The sequence below is a fragment of the Scyliorhinus torazame genome, chromosome 9 (genome assembly GCF_047496885.1).
Source record: "Scyliorhinus torazame isolate Kashiwa2021f chromosome 9, sScyTor2.1, whole genome shotgun sequence".
In the NCBI taxonomy this organism is placed as follows: domain Eukaryota; kingdom Metazoa; phylum Chordata; class Chondrichthyes; order Carcharhiniformes; family Scyliorhinidae; genus Scyliorhinus; species Scyliorhinus torazame.
In genome coordinates this window covers 217996954-218016281 of record NC_092715.1, presented here as the reverse complement: position 1 = coordinate 218016281, position 19328 = coordinate 217996954, and the positions used below count along the sequence as shown (strand labels likewise).

General features: G+C 47.7%; 1 protein-coding gene across 5 annotated transcripts in view; it reads right to left on the bottom strand.

Annotated features, from left to right (window-relative positions):
- The window catches only part of LOC140429747 (ephrin type-A receptor 5-like), a 457733-nt gene that overhangs the window by 50919 nt on the left and 387486 nt on the right, over window positions 1-19328 (bottom strand). For all 5 annotated transcript variants that reach the window (XM_072517111.1, XM_072517112.1, XM_072517108.1 and 2 more), the window contains 2 exons: window positions 8576-8637; window positions 1334-1543 (listed from right to left, as the gene is read on the bottom strand). In XM_072517111.1, the coding sequence (XP_072373212.1) occupies window positions 1334-1543; window positions 8576-8637 (272 nt within the window). The remainder of the gene's footprint in view (window positions 1-1333; window positions 1544-8575; window positions 8638-19328) is intronic.

Here is a 19328-nt window from a genome sequence, read left to right as displayed (position 1 = left end):
TGCGAAGTGCTTTAAAAGATTTTTTTACTTCAGGCATAATGGGCGGGATTCTCCGTAATCGGCGCGATGTCCGCCGACCGGCGCCAAAAATGGCGCAAATCAGTCCGGCATCGTGCCGTCCCAAAGGTGCGGAATTCTCCACATCTTGAGGGGCCGAGCCCTTACCTTGAGGGGCTAGGCCCACGCCGGACTGATTTCCGCCCCGGCAACTGGCGGGAAAGGCCTTTGGTGCCCCGCCAGCTGGCGAGGAAATGACTTTGCCGGGCGGCGCATGCACGGGAGCATCAGCGGCTGCTCTCGGCATCCCCGCGCATGCGCAGTGGAGGGGGGCTCTTCCTCCTCCGCCATAGTGGAGACCATGGCGAAGGCGGAAGGAAAAAAGTGCCCCCACGGCACAGGCCCGCCCATGGATCGGTGGGCCCCGATTGCAGGCCAGGCCACCGTGGGGGCACCCCCCCGGGGCCAGATCGCCCCCCCCCCCCCAGGACCCTGGAGCCCGCCCGCGCCGCCTGCTCCCGCCGGTACAGTAGATGGGTCTTCGGCCCATCGCGGACCGGAGAATCGCCGGGGGATTCCCACCGACCGGCGCGATTCCCGCCCTCTCCGAATATCCGGTGGCAGAGAATTCGCGACATGGCGGGGGCGGGATTCACGCCGGCCCCCGCCGATTCTCCGACCTGGTGGGGGGTCGGAGAATCGCGCGCCATATCAATGTAAGCTGTTGGTTTTGCTTTTGCATGTGATGTTTTAATATTCTCCAATTCTCAATCGATGTTATATTACAAAACATGAGAAGCTTTAGTTGGGTAAACTATTGACCACCAAAGACTAACCCTAACTTTATCATTCATAAAAGCAAATTACTATAGATGCTGGAATCTGAAACATCACTGGGCCAAAACCTTGGAACTCCTCCCCTAACAGAACTGCGGGCATAACTTCACCACACGAAGATAGTCCATCACCACCTTCACAAAGGCAATTATGGATGCACATTAAACGCTGGCCTTGCTAGTGATGCCACAATTCAGGCAATGTATAAAGAAAAACTGAAGCCAGTAACTTTACATTCGTATGAGGAATATATAAATTACTGCAGATGCACCTAAATCTAAAAAGAGTCAACAGGGACAACAAGCAGCAAAGATCTAGACATTTTCTTGCCTACCCAAACTCTGTCCTCAACTCAATTTCTGTGTGTGGGAAAACAGTGTTTTGCCTGTTGATATACCACTATAATTTTCCAAAATATTTTTTGATGTCCGTTATACAGCCCGTATTATTAGTCAAGCTACAAACAAAGGCAACACAGACCAAATATAGTTTCACATACCCTTGTCGTATAAGCAGCTTCTGGGTCATCCTCAAGTATCCGGGAAAGGCCAAAATCAGAAACCTTACTGACCAGGTTACTGTTGACTAAGATATTTCGAGCAGCCAGATCTCGGTGGACATAGCCCATGTCTGAAAGATACCTCATTCCAGAGGCAATTCCTCTCAGCATTCCCACTAGCTGGATTACTGTAAAGTGGCCATCATTTTTCTAAAGGAGAGTTAAAGAATTGATCATTTGGTATCTTTACTATTAAATAATATCTTCATAAAAGATTGACCAAAGACTAGACTTTTTCGTTGTAATTACTTTGAGATGTGATTCAAAGAAAGAGGTCCATTTTAAATGTCTCTATTAAAATATCAAACACAGCACTACTGGACAGACATGTTACGCTTTCATTTGTGACTATCACCTAATTATTAAGAGTGGACGTGCACCCGCAGAAGCTGGTTGTCTGCATGTCCTTTCGGTCATGCGATATTGTGGACTGAGGGAAGGAGAAAGAGTTTCTGGAAGAAACTAAATAGGGCATCGGCACAATTCGGTAACATTTGAAAGAACAGGATGAAATAGATCTGGTTAATTTACAAAATTAGTGCTGTGTTTTTTCCACTCTGGTCAGAGAGCACTAACATATATCAAAAGGCTTTTGCCTTTGAAGTACAAAAATCTTTGCATCAAAATCAACAAGACTTCATAAATTTTTGAGATATCAAATTTAAAGTGACCTACCCACTAAAGAACATGGCACAGGCCCATTCACGTATCAGCCACCTAGACCTGGGACGGGATTCTCCCCTACCCGGCGGGGCGGGGGGTTCCAGCGTAATGGAGTGGTGGGAACCACTCCGGCGTCGGGCCGCCCCAAAGGTGCGGAATTCTCTGCACCTTTAGGGGCCAAGCCCTCACCTTGAGGGGCAAGGACCGCGCCGGAGTGGTTTCCACTCCGCCGGCTGGCGGGAAAGGCCATTGCCGCCACGCAAGCCGGTGCCGAAATGTCTTCGCCGGGCGACACATGCGCGGGAGCGTCAGCGACCGCTCACGGCATCCCCGCGCATGCGCAGGGGAGGGGGTCTCTTCCGCCTCTGCCACAGTGAAGACCATGGTGAAGGTGGAAGAAAAAGAGTGCCCCAGATCGGCGGGCCCCGATCGTAGGCCAGGCCACCGTGAGGGCATCCCCCGGGGCCAGATCGCCCCGCGCCCCCACCCCTCCAGGACCCCGGAGCCTGCCCGCGCCGCCTTGTCCCGCCGTTCAAAAGGAGGTTTAATCCACGCCGGCGGGCGAGGGTTGACAGCGGCGGGACTTCGGCCCATCGCGGGCTGGACAATTGCCAGGGGTGGGCCTGCCGACCGGCGTGATTCCCGCAGACCGGCACGGCGCATTTCCCGGGCCCGCCGAATCTCTGGTCGCGGAGAATTCGGGACACGGCAGGGGCGGGATTCACGCCAGCCCCCGGCAATTCTCCGACCCGGTGGGGGGTCGGAGAATCGCGCCCCTGATTCTGCACTTTAAAGATGAAATGGGTTGAGGGACAAATTAAAGTCACCAAAATATCACATTGACCAATCAATTTTGCAGTTCTGGTATATACACACACACATATAAATTCTGTAGTCAGTGCAGTTTCCTCACTTGTGGGGACAGGATTCCAGCTATGTGTTTTGCGAACAAATTTGGGTGTCTCCACTTCCCAGTGGCAGGAAACAGGACCTCGGATGTAAAATCATCACCCCCCCCCCTTAGCTGTTTCAATATACATGCATTCAAACCCGGAGAACTAGCAAAAGCTCACTAAGTGCTTCAAGAAAGTGAGCACAGCCCCCAATCAACAGATACCAGAAGGACAGCCCTGATTTAATAACCACATCAAAACATGCAATTTATCCAGACTTTGTCATTTCAGTTGCAGGCATACCCAACAGTCCTTCACTTTGGAGACATAAAACACAATGACATGAAAGCCGGAACGAGAAAATCCAAATATTGAAAGCACAAGATAAGTGGAGTATTTCTGTGTGTGTGGGGGCGGGGGGAGCGGAGGGGGGGGGGGGGGGGGGGGGAGCGAAGGCTCTGGAGGTAGGCTCCCCTGGAGAAATTAGAATTTGACATTAACAGTGATGCAAAATTAGTTTCATTTTAAATATTTTTCTCCTTCACAATTAATAGATTTTCACACTAAAGAAAGGAAAAAACAAAAGTGACCTTTGGATTTTCACCAGGCCAATCAGACTGAAACATTACCTCAATACTCATTCTCCCATTTCTAACCTCCCTCTGCCTCAGCTCTCAGCAACAATCTGCCCCATCCAGTTCATACCCACAAGGGACACTCTCTCCTCCTCCAGTCCTTCCATTTCATACCAGCGCTTCTCCCTTTCCGCCTTCCATCTCAACCTAGAATCCTTCCTCTGCAATTTAAACTGGCACTCTTCTCAAACAAGTTCACAGTCGTACTAAAGGTTGATTAGAGTGCAGGACAGACATGTCCCTGTGAAAATGAGGGATAGAAATGGCAAGATTAGGGAACCATGGATGACGGGTGGAATTGTGAGACTAGCTAAGATGAAAAAGGAAGCATACATAAGATCTAGGCGACTTAAAACTGATGAAGCTTTGGAGGAATATCAGGAAAGTAGGACAAATCTCAAACGCGCAATAAAGAGGGCTAAAAGGGGTCATGAACTATCTTTGGCTGACAGGATTATGGAAAATCACATTTATTCGTATATAAGGAGCAAGAGGGTAACTAGAGGAGCAAGGAGGGGACATGAGAAGTATTTGGCAGGAAGGATCAAGGAAAACCCAAAAGCTTTCTATAGGTATGTCAGGAATAAGCGAGTGACTAGGGAAAGAGTAGGACCAGTCAAGGACAGGGATGGGAAATTGTGTGTGGAGTCTGAAGAGATAGGCGAGATACTGAATGAATATTTTTCGTCAGTATTCACTCAGGAAAAAGATAATGTTGTGGAGGAGAATGCTGAGCCCCAGGCTAATAGAATAGATGGCATTGAGGTACGTAGGGAAGAGGTGTTGGCAATTCTGGACAGGCTGAAAATAGATAGGTCCCCGGGACCTGATGGGATTTATCCTAGGATTCTCTGGGAGGCCAGGGAAGAGATTGCTGGACCTTTGGCTTTGATTTTTATGTCATCATTGGCTACAGGAATAGTGCCAGAGGACTGGAGGACAGCAAATGTGGTCCCTTTGTTCAAAAAGGGGAGCAGAGACAACCCCGGCAACTATAGACCGGTGAGCCTCACGTCTGTAGTGGGTAAAGTCTTGGAGGGGATTATAAGAGACAAGATTTATAATCATCTAGATAGGAATAATATGATCAGGGATAGTCAGCATGGCTTTGTGAAGGGTAGGTCATGCCTCACAAACCTTATTGAGTTCTTTGAGAAGGTGACTGAACAGGTAGACGAGGGTAGAGCAGTTGATGTGGTGTATATGGATTTCAGCAAAGCGTTTGATAAGGTTCCCCACGGTAGGCTATTGCAGAAAATACGGAGGCTGGGGATTGAGGGTGATTTAGAGATGTGGATCAGAAATTGGCTAGCTGAAAGAAGACAGAGGGTGGTGGTTGATGGGAAATGTTCAGAATGGAGTACAGTCACAAGTGGAGTACCACAAGGATCTGTTCTGGGGCCGTTGCTGTTTGTCATTTTTATCAATGACCTAGAGGAAGGCGCAGAAGGGTGGGTGAGTAAATTTGCAGACGATACTAAAGTCGGTGGTGTTGTCGATAGTGTGGAAGGATGTAGCAGGTTACAGAGGGATATAGATAAGCTGCAGAGCTGGGCTGAGAGGTGGCAAATGGAGTTTAATGTAGAGAAGTGTGAGGTGATTCACTTTGGAAGGAATAACAGGAATGCGGAATATTTGGTTAATGGTAAAGTTCTTGAAAGTGTGGATGAGCAGAGGGATCTAGGTGTCCATGTACATAGATCCCTGAAAGTTGCCACCCAGGTTGATAGGGTTGTGAAGAAGGCCTATGGAGTGTTGGCCTTTATTGGTAGAGGGATTGAGTTCCGGAGTCGGGAGGTCATGTTGCAGCTGTACAGAACTCTGGTACGGCCGCATTTGGAGTATTGCGTACAGTTCTGGTCACCGCATTATAGGAAGGATGTGGAGGCTTTGGAGCGGGTGCAGAGGAGATTTACCAGGATGTTGCCTGGTATGGAGGGAAAATCTTATGAGGAAAGGCTGATGGACTTGAGGTTGTTTTCGTTGGAGAGAAGAAGGTTAAGAGGAGACTTAATAGAGGCATACAAAATGATCAGGGGGTTGGATAGGGTGGACAGTGAGAGCCTTCTCCCGCAGATGGATATGGCTGGCACGAGGGGACATAACTTTAAACTGAGGGGTAATAGATATAGGACAGAGGTCAGAGGTAGGTTCTTTACGCAAAGAGTCGTGAGGCCGTGGAATGCCCTACCTGCTACAGTAGTGAACTCGCCAACATTGAGGGCATTTAAAAGTTTATTGGATAAACATATGGATGATAATGGCATAGTGTAGGTTAGATGGCTTTTGTTTCGGTGCAACATCGTGGGCCGAAGGGCCTGTACTGCGCTGTATTGTTCTATGTTCTATGTAGAGAAAGGATTGGCCCACTCAAAGACAAAAGAGGGAATTTATGCGTGGAGTCAGAGGAAATGGGTGAGATTCTTAATGAGTACTTTGCATTGGTATTCACCAAGGAGAGGGACATGACGGATGTTGAGGTTCGGGATAGATGTTTAAATACTCTCGGTCAAGTCGGCATAAGGAAGGGGGAAGTTTTGGGTATTCTAAAAGGCATTAAGGTGGACAAGTGCCCAGGTCTGGATGGGATCTATCCCAGGTTACTGAGGAAAGCGAGGGACAAAATAGCTGGGGCCTTGACAGATATCTTTGCAGCATCCTTGAGCACGGGTGAGGTCCCGGAGGACTGGAGAATTGCTAATGTTGTCCCTTTGTTTAAGAAGGGTAGCAGGGATAATCCAGGGAATTATAGACCTGTGAGCTTGACGTCAGTGGTAGGCAAACTGTTGGAGAAGATACTGAATGATAGGATCTATTCACATTTGGAAGAAAATAGATTTATCAGTAATAGGCAGCATGGTTTTGTGCAGGGAAGGTCATGTCTTACAAACCTAATAGAATTCTTTGAGGAAGTGACAAAGTTAATTGATGAGGGAAGGGCTGTAGATGTCATATACATGGACTTCAGTAAGGCGTTTGATAAAGTTTCCCATGGTAGGTTGATGTAAAAAGTGAAGTCGCATGGGGTTCAGGGTGTACTAGCTAGATGGATAAAGAACTGGCTGGGCAACAGAAGACAGAGAGTAGTGGTGGAAGGGAATGTCTCAGAATGGAGAAGGGTGACTAGTTGTGTTCCACAGGGATCCGTGCTCGGACCACTGTTGTTTGTGATATACATAAATGATCTGGACGAAGGTATAGGTGGTCTGATTAGCAAGTTTGCAGATGATACTAAGATTGGTGGAGTTGCAGATTGCGAGGGGGACTGTCAGAGAATACAGCAAAATATAGATAGATTGGAGAGTTGGGCAGAGAAATGGCAGATGGAGTTCAATCCAGACAAATGCGAGGTGATGCATTTTGGAAGATCCAATTCAAGAGCGGAATATACGGTCAATGGAAGAGGCCTGGGGAAATTTGATGTACAGAGATCTGAGAGTTCAGGTCCATTGTACCCTGAAAGTTGCAACGCAGGTTGATAGAGTGGTCAAGAAGGCATACAGCATGCTTGCCTTCATCGGACAGGGTATTGAGTACAAGAGTCGGCAGGTCATGTTACAGTTGTATAGGACTTTGGTTAGGCCACATTTGGAATACTGCGTGAATGTTCTGATCGCCACATTACCAGAAGGATGTGGATGCTTTAGAGAGGGTGCAGAGGAGGTTCACCAGGATGTTGCCTGGTATGGAGGGTGCTAGCTATGAAGAGAGTAGATTAGGATTGTTTTGGTTGGAAAGACGGAGGTTGATGGGGGAACCTGGTTGAGGTCTACAAAATTATGAGAGATATGGACAGGGTGGATAGCAACAAGCTTTTTCCAAGAGTGGGGGTGTCAATTACAAGGGGTCACGATTTCAAGGTGAGGGGGAATGTTTAAGGGAGATGTGTGTGGAAAGTTTTTTACGCAGAGGGTGATGGGTGCCTGGAACGCTTTGCCAGCGGAGGTGGTAGAGGCGGGCACGATAGCATCATTTAAGATGCATCTAGACAGATATATGAACGGGCGGGGAACAGAGGGAAGTAGACCCTTGGAAAATAGGTGACAGGTTTAGATAAAGGATCTGGATCGGCGCAGGCTGGAAGGGCCGCAGGGCCTGTTCCTGTGCTGTAATTTTCTTTGTTCTTTGTTCAACTACTTATTAATTATCCATTCAAGCTAGCACTCTGCTTTAATTTCTATTCTATGCTGTTAAAGATCGGCCACAGTCATATGGGCCAGACATGGGCAACAAAATAGCTTGTCTTCTCTGCCCCTTTTTGGGACATCTTTACTGAACTGGGGCCTGCGGCAACTTTCCAGCAGAATTTACAAACATTGTCAAAAGAGTAATGGGCGGCTCTTAATTGCCACATTCCTCTGACTATTAATGTGGTGATTTTTCAATATACACTCGTGGGCTTTCCTCTGCCAGTATACACGTGACAGCGCCCACTAGTCTGATTTTCAAGATTTGATTTGAAATAATTATAGTGTTTTCAATTTGTAGCTTAATTTCATTCAACATCATGAATGACCTTAACAAAAATAGAAACCAGTACCTTGTACCAATGATCCAATTTTTTGCTAAACATTTTTTTAAAATTCTGATGCAATTTAAATATCCATGTTAATACTGGGAGAGATTACACAAAATGTTATCCATTATGGAGAGGTTTGCAACATCAGGGCAGAATGGACAATTGGGCCCAGAGGTCAATGTGGCTGGTCCAATGATCTGGTTATTAATGTTAAGGACCAGAATAGTAGGAAGTTTATGAATTGGGTGTGCTTCCATAGTGCTTGATCTCCCATCCTGGGAAGCAAGGTTGCACACGAGGAACACTAACTTATAACCTGAATCCCACTGCACAGATTTTATAAAATGTAAAAGCATTTATATGCTATGAAAATATATCACTTCCTCTCCATTAATAATTCATAAGGAAACAATTAAAACATTAAATTGCACATTGATTTATTACTTGATTACTGAAATGTGAAAAAACTCACCTTTAAAAAACTATCAAGAGAGCCATTCTCCATATATTCAGTCACTATCATGACTGGTTTACCTTAAAATATATATAGAAAATACATTAAAGTTGCTGCAGAAACATTAGGTACACAGAAAATGTGGTTGGAGGAGCAAATGCTGAGAAACTTTCAGCATGTAGTCCATGTTTTCCGTCTGTTTATTTTAATTGATAGAAAACTAGTTTCCCAAGATTCACTCCCTGAGAGTGGTGCTCCCCATTGGGAACGTCAGATCACAAATCAGCCCGATAATTTCACACAAAGGAAAGACATCACAACAGGAGTAATGCAGCCAAGTTTATCAATTTTTAAAATTATATTTTATTCCTTATTTTTTTCCAAGTCCATCAACGTATTCAGATTATCCCATTGATTCGTTATTAGTTTGCATTAAATCAGTAAATGTTTGTGAATTTAAGGATTGTATTGTTTTCATTAATTTAATTTTATTGATATAATTGGCCAGCATTCACCCTTTTTTTTTCTCATCTACTTTATTTGCCAGGGTTCGGTTCGCAAAAGGAGGCAAATAAATGCTTTAAGAAGTCAATTATCTTTTCCACCAGATTATCTGAGAATTGGTTTATATGATTGGGTTATGGAGTGTACCTTCATTCCAGCATTAACGTTTAGGTCATTGAGCATACAGTAGCCCAATGGTTAATGCACTGAACGAGCAACTCAGAGAGACTGAGAATGCCACAATGACAAGTTGTGTGTTTTGATTCATAACTTGGGAAATTGCACTAGAAAATGACCATGTGGTTTGTTGGGAAAAAAACTGGTTCATTGATGCCCTTCACTTACCCAGTTTACCTACAATGACTGAAATTCCACACTCCCTGATTCACCTTTAACGCTTTCAACCTCCAAATAGATGGGCAATAGCAATGTCGACGAAGAGCCCAATAATAAAAATAATGCAGATTTACATTTGAATTGGTGTTTCCTGTGAGTGGCCATTATACTCAGGTCACTGATGAAGTTTATCTACCCCTATACTTCACAATAAAAACAATATCATTCGTGTTCCCAGTAAATGAAAAATTAATTTGGCAAAACTAATTATTTTCCCAGATTAATGAGGCAAATATGAAGTACATGCCACTCAATTCCCCTACGGCATTTCATATGAGTCTAAATGTCGCCTTCAGGTGAAGTAGAATTATAGGATTGGAGAATAATCAAACCTGGGATAGCAATTCACTTGACATTTTGAGTATGAATGGAGGCATCATGCTTGGTACTTGGCATTTTGAAGTCATATGTTCTGTTGTTATTTTTACATTACCAAGAATTAAATAGCAAAATGTATGACAACTTGGGGAACAGAGAAAAATAAATAGTTGGCACGTAAGAGTTTCTCTGTGGTACAGGGCAGGAGCTAGGAGATGTAAAACTGAGAGAATGGGAGAATGTAATTACAGTGTGACATGTTTAAATAGGTAGTTCCTAAAATAAATGTTGATGTAATAATTTGTAAAGTAAAGTTTCACAGTAAGTATACACAAATTTAAGATTTGAACATATAATGGAATAGTTTGTGGGCAATTACTTCAATAAAACAATTTACCTAGCCAGATCCACTTAATAAATGTACATTTAGTGCATGCCTTTATCTTCCTTTGCTCTTTTATATCTCTGTAACCACAGCTATCTCAAGTTGGCAGTAGCAAGTGTATTCATAGTAGTAATGACAAGCCTACTGTTTGAAGAGAAAATTGATTAATTCATCCTATCAACATTATGACACAAATTTAGTAATGTCAAAGACGTAAAAGCCTAGTACCGAAAGACGTGCTGTTAGGTAATTTGGACATTCTGAATTCTCCCTCCGTGTACCTGAACGGGCGCCAGAATGTGGTGACTAGGGTTTTTTTAGTTTTTCACAGTAACTTCATAGCAGTGTTAATGTAAGCCTACTTGTGACAATAAAGATTATTATTGGGAGTGAGATGTTGTCCCAGAAAGCAAGAGAGAAGTCACAATAACTGTAAATTAATAGGTAATCAATTAATTGGTGGGAATTATATTCCTGTCCTGCACTTCATTGTAGCTCAATTTGTTTGATTCGGCTTCAAAATTAATATAATGATATATTACAAAAATAGAGTAATTATGTGTGTGATACATAGCAAAACAACATGGAATGTCATTAGAATTTTTATATTTTGAAAAATGCAGCCTGGGTAACATGTATGTTGCACTAAAGCAAATTTTGTCAATAATTAATTTCCCCCAAAAAAATGCACATGAAAACTCATGCCAACTATACTTTTGAGTTGACTAAACCACAGATAACAGACTATGATAGAAGTAATGAAGAGAGTCGTTATCCTTAACGTTTAATTATGGATGAGCAAATTAAAAGTTCATGATGTGGGGGAACATATTAGTATGGAGAGAAGATCGGCTAGCTAACAGGAAATAAATCGATCTTTTGTTGATTAGTAGGATGTAATGAGTGGTATGCCACAAGGATCAGTGCTGGAGCCTCAACTTTTTACAACTTATATAAATGACTTGGATAAAGGTACTAAAAGTCTAATAAATAAAAACTGAAAATGCTGGAGAATCTCAGCAGATCTGGCAGCATCTGTGGAGAGAGAAAAGTGTTAATGTTTTGAGCCTCTATGACTCTTCTTCAGAGCTAAAGGTGGGGTTGCTAAATTTGCTGATGACACAAAGATAGGTAGAAAAGTAAGTTGTGAAGAGGACAGAAGGAGGTTACAAAGAGACATGGATGGGTTAAGTGAGTGGGCAAAGATCTGGCAAATTGAGTGTAATGTGGACAAATGTGAAATTGTCCATTTTGGGTTGGAAGAATAAAAAATGTATTAACTTCAATGGTGAGAGGTTGCAGAGCCCCAAGATTCAGAGTAGGTTCCCTAGTGAATGACTCACAAAGGATTTGCATACAAGGGCAAGTAATTAGGAAAGCTAATATAGGGCATGATTCAATAGACAAATGTTAAAGTCGGCTTTTGGCCGTGTTTGGTGGGGTGTCTCTCGGTGATTGCAGCGCCGAAAAACACCTCGTTATTCAACGGCACTTTGGCGTTTGTTTTAGCCTCGGGGAGTTTCTCCCCACTGAGGTGACATTTTAGTGATTTCCTGCTGGCGAACTGAGCTCCCCGCAGGTCAGGTTGTTATTTAAACCAGCTGCCCCAATCTTCCCCCCCATTAATGCCCCCCCCCCACGGCTTTAGTGCCACCCTCTTCATCCTGCAACCTTCCCGAGGCCCCTGGAACACCCCACTCTCGTCCTTGAACAGCCCCCATCCCAAAAGGAGCAAGGCTGACTCCTGGCAGTGCCAACTAGGCACCATGGAACTGCCAGCCTGGAACTCTAGGAGAGCCCCTGGAACCGCAACCAGGGTGGCACTGCAGGGGTATCCAGGTGGTACTGCCAAGGTGCTCAGGTAGCAGTGCCATGATGTCCAAGTTCCAGGACAGTGCCAGGGTATCACTCTTCCCTGTTCCAGACCAGCTGTGGTCTCTAATGGCCTACGAGAGCCCACAAGGTGCTGTCATGCATGTCATGATATTCAAACATACATCATAACACATACATAATGATAGGCAGACCAACGGACCAATTAGCACACATAACACGACAGCCAATCACAGACAAGAGCAGGCACAGTATAAGACAAGAAACATGACACTTCCTGGGCAGTCCATCTGGAGACAGCACAGGGCCAGGACCTCATAGCAAGACACTCACACCGTCACAACATGCTGAGTACCAAGTCTGATGTATAAATAGTTAAATGGAATAAAACTGCGTTGTACCAATCGCAACCATGTTGGTTCGTCTGTACCTCAGAGCACCCAACACTTCATGATACCAGGAGTGAATGATACCTACCGGCAAATCTGCCATCCTGAGCCATGGACACCCGGAACAAACCGCAGCCGTTGCAAATCGCTGGGAACCTGGGCACAAATTGGAAGCTCTTCAAGCAGCGCTTCGAACTCTTCATGCAAGCCAATGAAAAACAGGGCGCCTCGGACGAAACAAAGATTGCCATGCTCCTCACTACCGCAGGTCAGCACGCCATCCATGTATACAACTCCTTGGTGTTCGCGGAAGGCGAGAACAAAGCTAAGTATGACACGGTCCTGCTCAAGCTTGACAAGCACTTCAACGTTGAGGTCAACGAAAGCTTTGAGAGGTATGTCTTTCAGCAGCGCCTGCAAGGTAAGGATGAGCTCTTTCAGTCCTTCCTGGTCTGCATACTCGCGCAGTCCTGAGGTTACGACACCACCTCAGAGTCCATGATCCGGGACCAGATTGTTTTTGGCGTTGCCTCCAGTGGCCTACGCCAGCAGCTTCTAAAAATTAAAGGCCTGACCTTAGCATCTGCAGTTGAAGCCTGTGTCCTGCATGAGAATGCGACCAGCCGCTATGCCCAATTTCAGGCGACCGAATCGGCACGGAGGGGGTCCCACGCGAGCGAATCGGCAAGCCAGGCCGCCCACGAGGCCGAACGCGTCCAGGCAATCGAGGTTCTTCCGGCCCACGGCCCGGACGACGGCGGCCGTTTTGCGCGCTTTTTAAGGCCTCCCGCGTTTGTGTGCGCCAAAACCTACGGCAACACTGAGGGACGTGCTGCGCAGGCGCGCCCGACACAAGGCCGAACTGCACATGCGCAGTGGCGTAACGAACGTCATGACGTCAGGCAACTGTGGAGCTGCACATTCAAAAGGGCAATGTCCTGCAAAAACCCGACAATGCCTACGCTGTGGCAAGATGGGCCACTACGCTGCCTATTGTCGAGCGGCTCAACCTGTTGATCTTCCACATCTCCGACAACCTCGCAGGAACGTGCGGACCAATCAGCCTCCACATCATGACATCCAAACCGACGACACAGATGACCAAGACGCCTTCTGGGTTGCGGTCATTGATTGGAACCGGGTCAACACCATCAATCCGGGCGATGAATGGAGTGCCACCCTAACGGTCAACCGATCGCCGATCACTTTCCGCCTGGACACTGGCGCCTCCGCCAACCTCATAGCATGGTCAGCCTTCTACGCCATGTAGGTCAGACCAGCAATCCAGCCATCCCGGTGCAAGATGGTCGACTACAATGGGAACGTGCTCCCGGCCATAGGATCCTGCCAGCTCCAGGTGACACACAAAAAACACACGGCCACACTCTCATTCGAGATAGTTAGCTCATCGAAGGACTCCCTGCTGGGCGCACAGGCATGCAAGGCTCTCCACCTTGTGCAACGAATTCTCTCTCTCTCTCCAGACGGCACGTCTGACTTCCCGGATGCAGAGTTCTACGCACAGCTCCAATCGCTCCTCGCCCACAACCAGGAGGCAGTCGAAGGCATGGGAACACTGCCATACACCTACCGAATTCGCCTCAAACCGGACGCCATCCCGGTCGTTCACGCACCTCGCAGGGTTCCTGCGCCACTTAAAGACCGCCTCAAGCAGCTGCTGCAGGATCTCCAGGACCAAGGGGTCCTATCCAGGGTCACGGAACCCACGCCATGGGTCAGCTCCATAGTGTGTGTCAAGAAGCCCTCTGTATTGACCCCAAAGACCTCAATAATAATATTATGAGGGAACATTATCCCATACCCAAACGGGAGGAGATCACCAGTGAAATGGCCCAGGCGAAGATATTCACGAAACTGGATGCTTCTAAAGGATTTTGGCAGATCCAACTGGACCGTCCAGCCGAAAGCTATGTACCTTCAACACCCCTTTCGGCAGGTTCTGCTATAACCGGATGCCATTTGGCATCATCTCGGCATCCGAGGTCTTCCATAGAATCATGGAGCAGACGATGGAAGGCATCGAAGGGGTGCGCGTATATGTGGACGATGTCATCATCTGGTCCACCACACCGCAGGATCACATACATCATCTCCAACGCGTTTTTGCCCGCATACGGGAAAACGGCCTGCGCCTCAACCGAGCCAAGTGCTCCTTTGGCCAGACCGAGTTGAAGTTCCTGGGGGACCATATCTCCCGGTCAGGGGTCCGTCCAGATGCAGACAAGGTGAGCGCCATCACAGCCATGCCGCAGCCGGCCGACAAGAAGGCTGTCCTACACTTCCTTGGCATGGTCAACTTCCTGGGGAAGTTCATTCCCAACCTTGCCTCCCACACGACGACTCTGCGCCACCTCATCAGAAAATCCACAGAGTTCCAGTGGCAACACACACACCAGCTGGAATGGGAGGAGCTCAAACGCAAACTCACTACGGCACCAGTGTTGGCGTTTTTTGACACGTCTCGTGCCACCAAAATCTCAACTGATGCCAGCCAATCCGGCATTGGAGCAGTGCTCCTGCAGAGGGATGACATGGCATCATGGGCCCCAGTGGCCTATGCATCGCGGGCCATGACCCCCACAGAGCAGCGCTACGTGCAAATCGAAAAAGAATGCCTGGGCTTGCTAACCGGTTTAGACAAGTTCCACGATTACGTCTATGGTCTTCCACTGTTCACGGTCGAAACTGACCACTGCCCCCTGGTCAGCATAATAAACAAGGACCTGAACGAGATGACCCCTCGCCTCCAGCGCATCCTACTTAAACTCAGGAGGTACGACTTCCAACTGGTCTACACTCCAGGGAAGGACCTCATCGTGACAGATGCCTTATCCAGAGCAGTGAGCACGCCGCCAGATGCGGAGGGGTTCGTATGTCAGGTCGAGGCACAGGTGGCTTTTACAGCGGCAAATTTGCCGGCTGACGACTCCAGTCTGGCACGTATCCGCCGAGAGACTGCGGCCGACCCCCTTCTGCAGCGAGTGATGCGCCACATGACGGGAGGATGGCTCAAAGGGCAGTGCCCGCAGTTCTACAATGTACGAGACGACCTAGCCATCATTGATGGTGTCCTTCTGAAGCTGGACCGGATTGTGATTCCGCACAGCATGCGCCAGCTGGTTCTCGACCAACTACACGAAGGCCACTTGGGGGTCGAGAAGTGCAGACGGAGGGCCCGAGAGGCGGTATACTGGCCGGGCATCAGTGACGATATTGCCAACATGGTGCTTAACTGTCCCACCTGCCAAAGGTTTCAGCCGGCGCAACTGCCTGAGACGCTTCTGCCCCATGAGCTGGTGACGTCCCCCTGGGCGAAGGTGGGTGTCGACCTATTTCACGCGCTCGGCATGGACCATGTCATCATAGTTGACTACTTCTCAAACTACCCAGAAGTCATAGGCCTGCACGATTTGACGTCGTCTGCTGTCATCAGGGCCTGCAAAAACACCTTTGCTCGCCACGGCATTCCGATGACTGTCATGTCGGACAATGGGCCTTGTTTTGCCAGCCATGAATGGTCATCCTTTGCTGCTTCGTATGGCTTCACACACGTGACGTCCAGCCCTCTGCATCCCCAGTCCAATGGAAAGGCGGAGAAGGGCGTTCACATTGCCAAGCGGCTCCTCTGCAAGGCTGCTGCTGCCGGGTCGGACTTCTACCTCGCCCTGCTGGCCTATCGCTCAGCCCCACTAGCCACTGGTCTCTCACCAGCACAGCTGCTGATGGGTTGCGCCCTCAGAACCACTGTGCCTTCCATCCTGGCACCAACAATAGACCATGCTCCGGTACTGCATAGGATGCAACTGCAGCGCGGTTGCCAGAAGAGGTTGTACGACATACGGGCAACTGATCGTCCCTCCCTGGGCCCTGGAGACAATGTCCGCATTCACCTACCAGACGGTGGCTGGTCAGCACCTGGCGAAGTTCTCCGACGCGTGGCTCCCCGTCGTTCCTGGTGCACATGCCGGATGGATCCGTGCGTAGGCGCAATCGCCGAGCCCTTCGCTTACTTCCACGTCGCAACGGGACCCTACACAGACGCCGTGTCCTCCACTGGTTCCTGATAGCGACTTCGTGGAGCTGCCATATACCATGCCCCTTCTGTCGCTACCCATGGCCAGGCTCGCACCTCAGCCGGTGGTTCTCGACCCAACCTTGAGACGGTCAACCCAAATTCGTCGCCCACCTACTAGACTGGACTTATGAGACTGTTCACATGTCAAACTTTTGCAACCACTGTTTTATAACATGTCACTGTTTTATCGTTACAGGCCTCGTTTGATCGTTCCAAATTTCAACGTTGGTCTTCTTTTGTTATGGTACAACCTCGTTAGCATGTCACACCTGACATCGCCCCTTGTATATAGTTAAGCCCCATGTACATGATGTAAATATTATGCACACACACACATCTTTACCTGCACTCAGGACACATCTATATTTATAACCACGTAGGCACATAATCTTGTAAAAAAGGGGGGATGTCATGATATTCAAACATACATCATAACACATACATAATGATAGACAGACCAACGGACCAATTAGCACACATAACACGACAGCCAATCACAGACAAGAGCAGACACAGTATAAGACAAGAAACACGACACTTCCTGGGCAGTCCATCTGGAGACAGCACAGGGCCAGGACCTCATAGCAAGACACTCACACCGTCACAACGTGCTGAGTACCAAGTCTGATGTATAAATAGTTAAATGGAATAAAACTGCGTTGTACCAATCGCAACCGTGTTGGTTCGTCTGTCCCTCAGAGCACCCAACACTTCAATGCATGGTTCCCGTTTCTGTCAACCGGCGGGATTTCGCAGGCACATTGATTGAAACCTTTAAAATTTTGAGGAATCTTGGCAGGGTGGACATGGAGAGCATGGGCTGGATGCTCCGTTTTGCCGGCAGCCCGGCGGTTTCCCTACGGCATGGGGCTGCCCCACAATGTGAAACCCCATTGACGGGCCGGCGAAACGGAGATTCCCACCGGCGGGGTGAATCTGAAATGTGGCGCGGCGGGGTGGAGAATCCCGCCCCATGTTTCCATCTCTGGGAGAATCCAAAACCTGGGGCCACTGTTTAAAAATGAGGGATCACTCATTTATTTATTTCAAACGTGACAAAATAATTGAAGACAGATGAGGAAAATAAATTCTCTCAGTGGGTATTGAATGTTTGGAAATGTTTTCCTCAAAGGGCAGTACAAGCTGAGTCTTAGAATAATTTTAAAAGCCGAGCTAGATAGATTGTTGATAAATAAGTGGGTAGAAGGCAGTTGCCTTCACTCAAAAGCAACTCTGGTCATCAAAGTTTCAGAAACATGGGGCGGGTTTCTCCATTTCTGAGACTTAAATGTTGACGCCAACGCAGAATTCGTGGACTTGCACGACAGCAAAACTGGCGCTGAACCTGGATCAATTGGGCAGCATGGTAGCACAGTGGCGAGCGTTGTGGCTTCCCAGCGGCAGGGACCCGGGTTCGATTCCCTGCTGTGTCACTGTCTGTGCGGAGTCTGAACATTCTCCCCCTGTCCGCATGGGTTTCCTCCGGGTGCTCCGGTTTCCTCCCACAGTCCAAAGACATGCAGGTTATTTGGATTTGCTGCGGTAAATTGTCCTTAGTGTCCAAAAATAGGTTAGGAGGGATTATTGGGTTACGTGGATAGGGTGGAAGTGACGGCTTAAGTGTGTCGGTGCAGACTCGATGGGCCAAATGGCCTCCTTCTGCATTGTATGTTCTATGTTCTAACTATGATTCAGTTACTGTGGAGGGGCTAGCACCAGCGCCATGTGGAACATAACCGATTCCAATGTAAAACAGTGCGGGATTCGCCGGGTCCGTGATTGACACTCAGTCGTAATGAAGTGCTGCGAGAGGTTGGTCATGAAGCGCATCACCTCAATACTCCCAGAACGCCTTGATCCACTGCAATTCGCATACCGCCGCAACCGGTCCACAGCAGACGCCATTTCCCTGGGCCTACACTCATCCCGAGAGCATCAAGGACAACAAGGACTCCTACATCAGACTCCAATTTATTGACTACAGCTCCGCCTTCAACACCATAATCCCAGCCAAGCTCATATCAAAGCTCCAAAACCTAGGACTTGGCTCCCCACTCTGCAACTGGATCCTCGACTTTCTGACCAACAACCCACAATCAGTAAGAATGAACAATAACACCTCCTCCACAATACTCCTCAATACTGGGGCCCCGCAAGCCTGCGTACTTAGCCCCCTACTCTACTCCATGTACGCAGACGACTGCATGGCAAAATTTGGTTCTACAAGTTTGCTGACTTTACGACCATAGTGGGCCAGATCTCGAATAACGACGAGTCAGAATACAGGAGGGAGACAGAGAACCTAGTGGAGTGGTGCAGTGACAACAATCTCTCCCTCAATGCCAGCAAAACTAAAGAGCTGGTCTTTGACTTCAGGAAGCAAAGGTACACACCCCTGTCAGCATCAATGGGGCCGAGGTGGAGATGGTTAGCTGTTTCAAATTCCTAGGGGTACACATCTCCAAAAATCTGTCCTGGTCCACCCACATCGACGCTACCACCAAGAAAGCACAACAGCGCTTATACTTTCTCAGGAATCTAAGGAAATTCGGCATGTCCACATTAACTCTTACCAACTTTTACAGATGCACCATAGAAAGCATCCTATCTGGCTGCATAATAGCCTCGTATGGTAACTGCTCGGCTCAGGACCGCAAGAAGCTTCAGAGAGTCGTGAACATAGCCCAGTCCATCACACAAACCTGCCTCCCATCCATTGACTCAATCTACACCTCCCGCTGCCTGGGGAAAGCGGGCAGCATAATCAAAGACCCCTCCCACCCGGCTTACTCACTCTTTCAACTTCTTGCTATTGCAGGCTATTGCAGAAAATACAGAGGCTGGGGATTG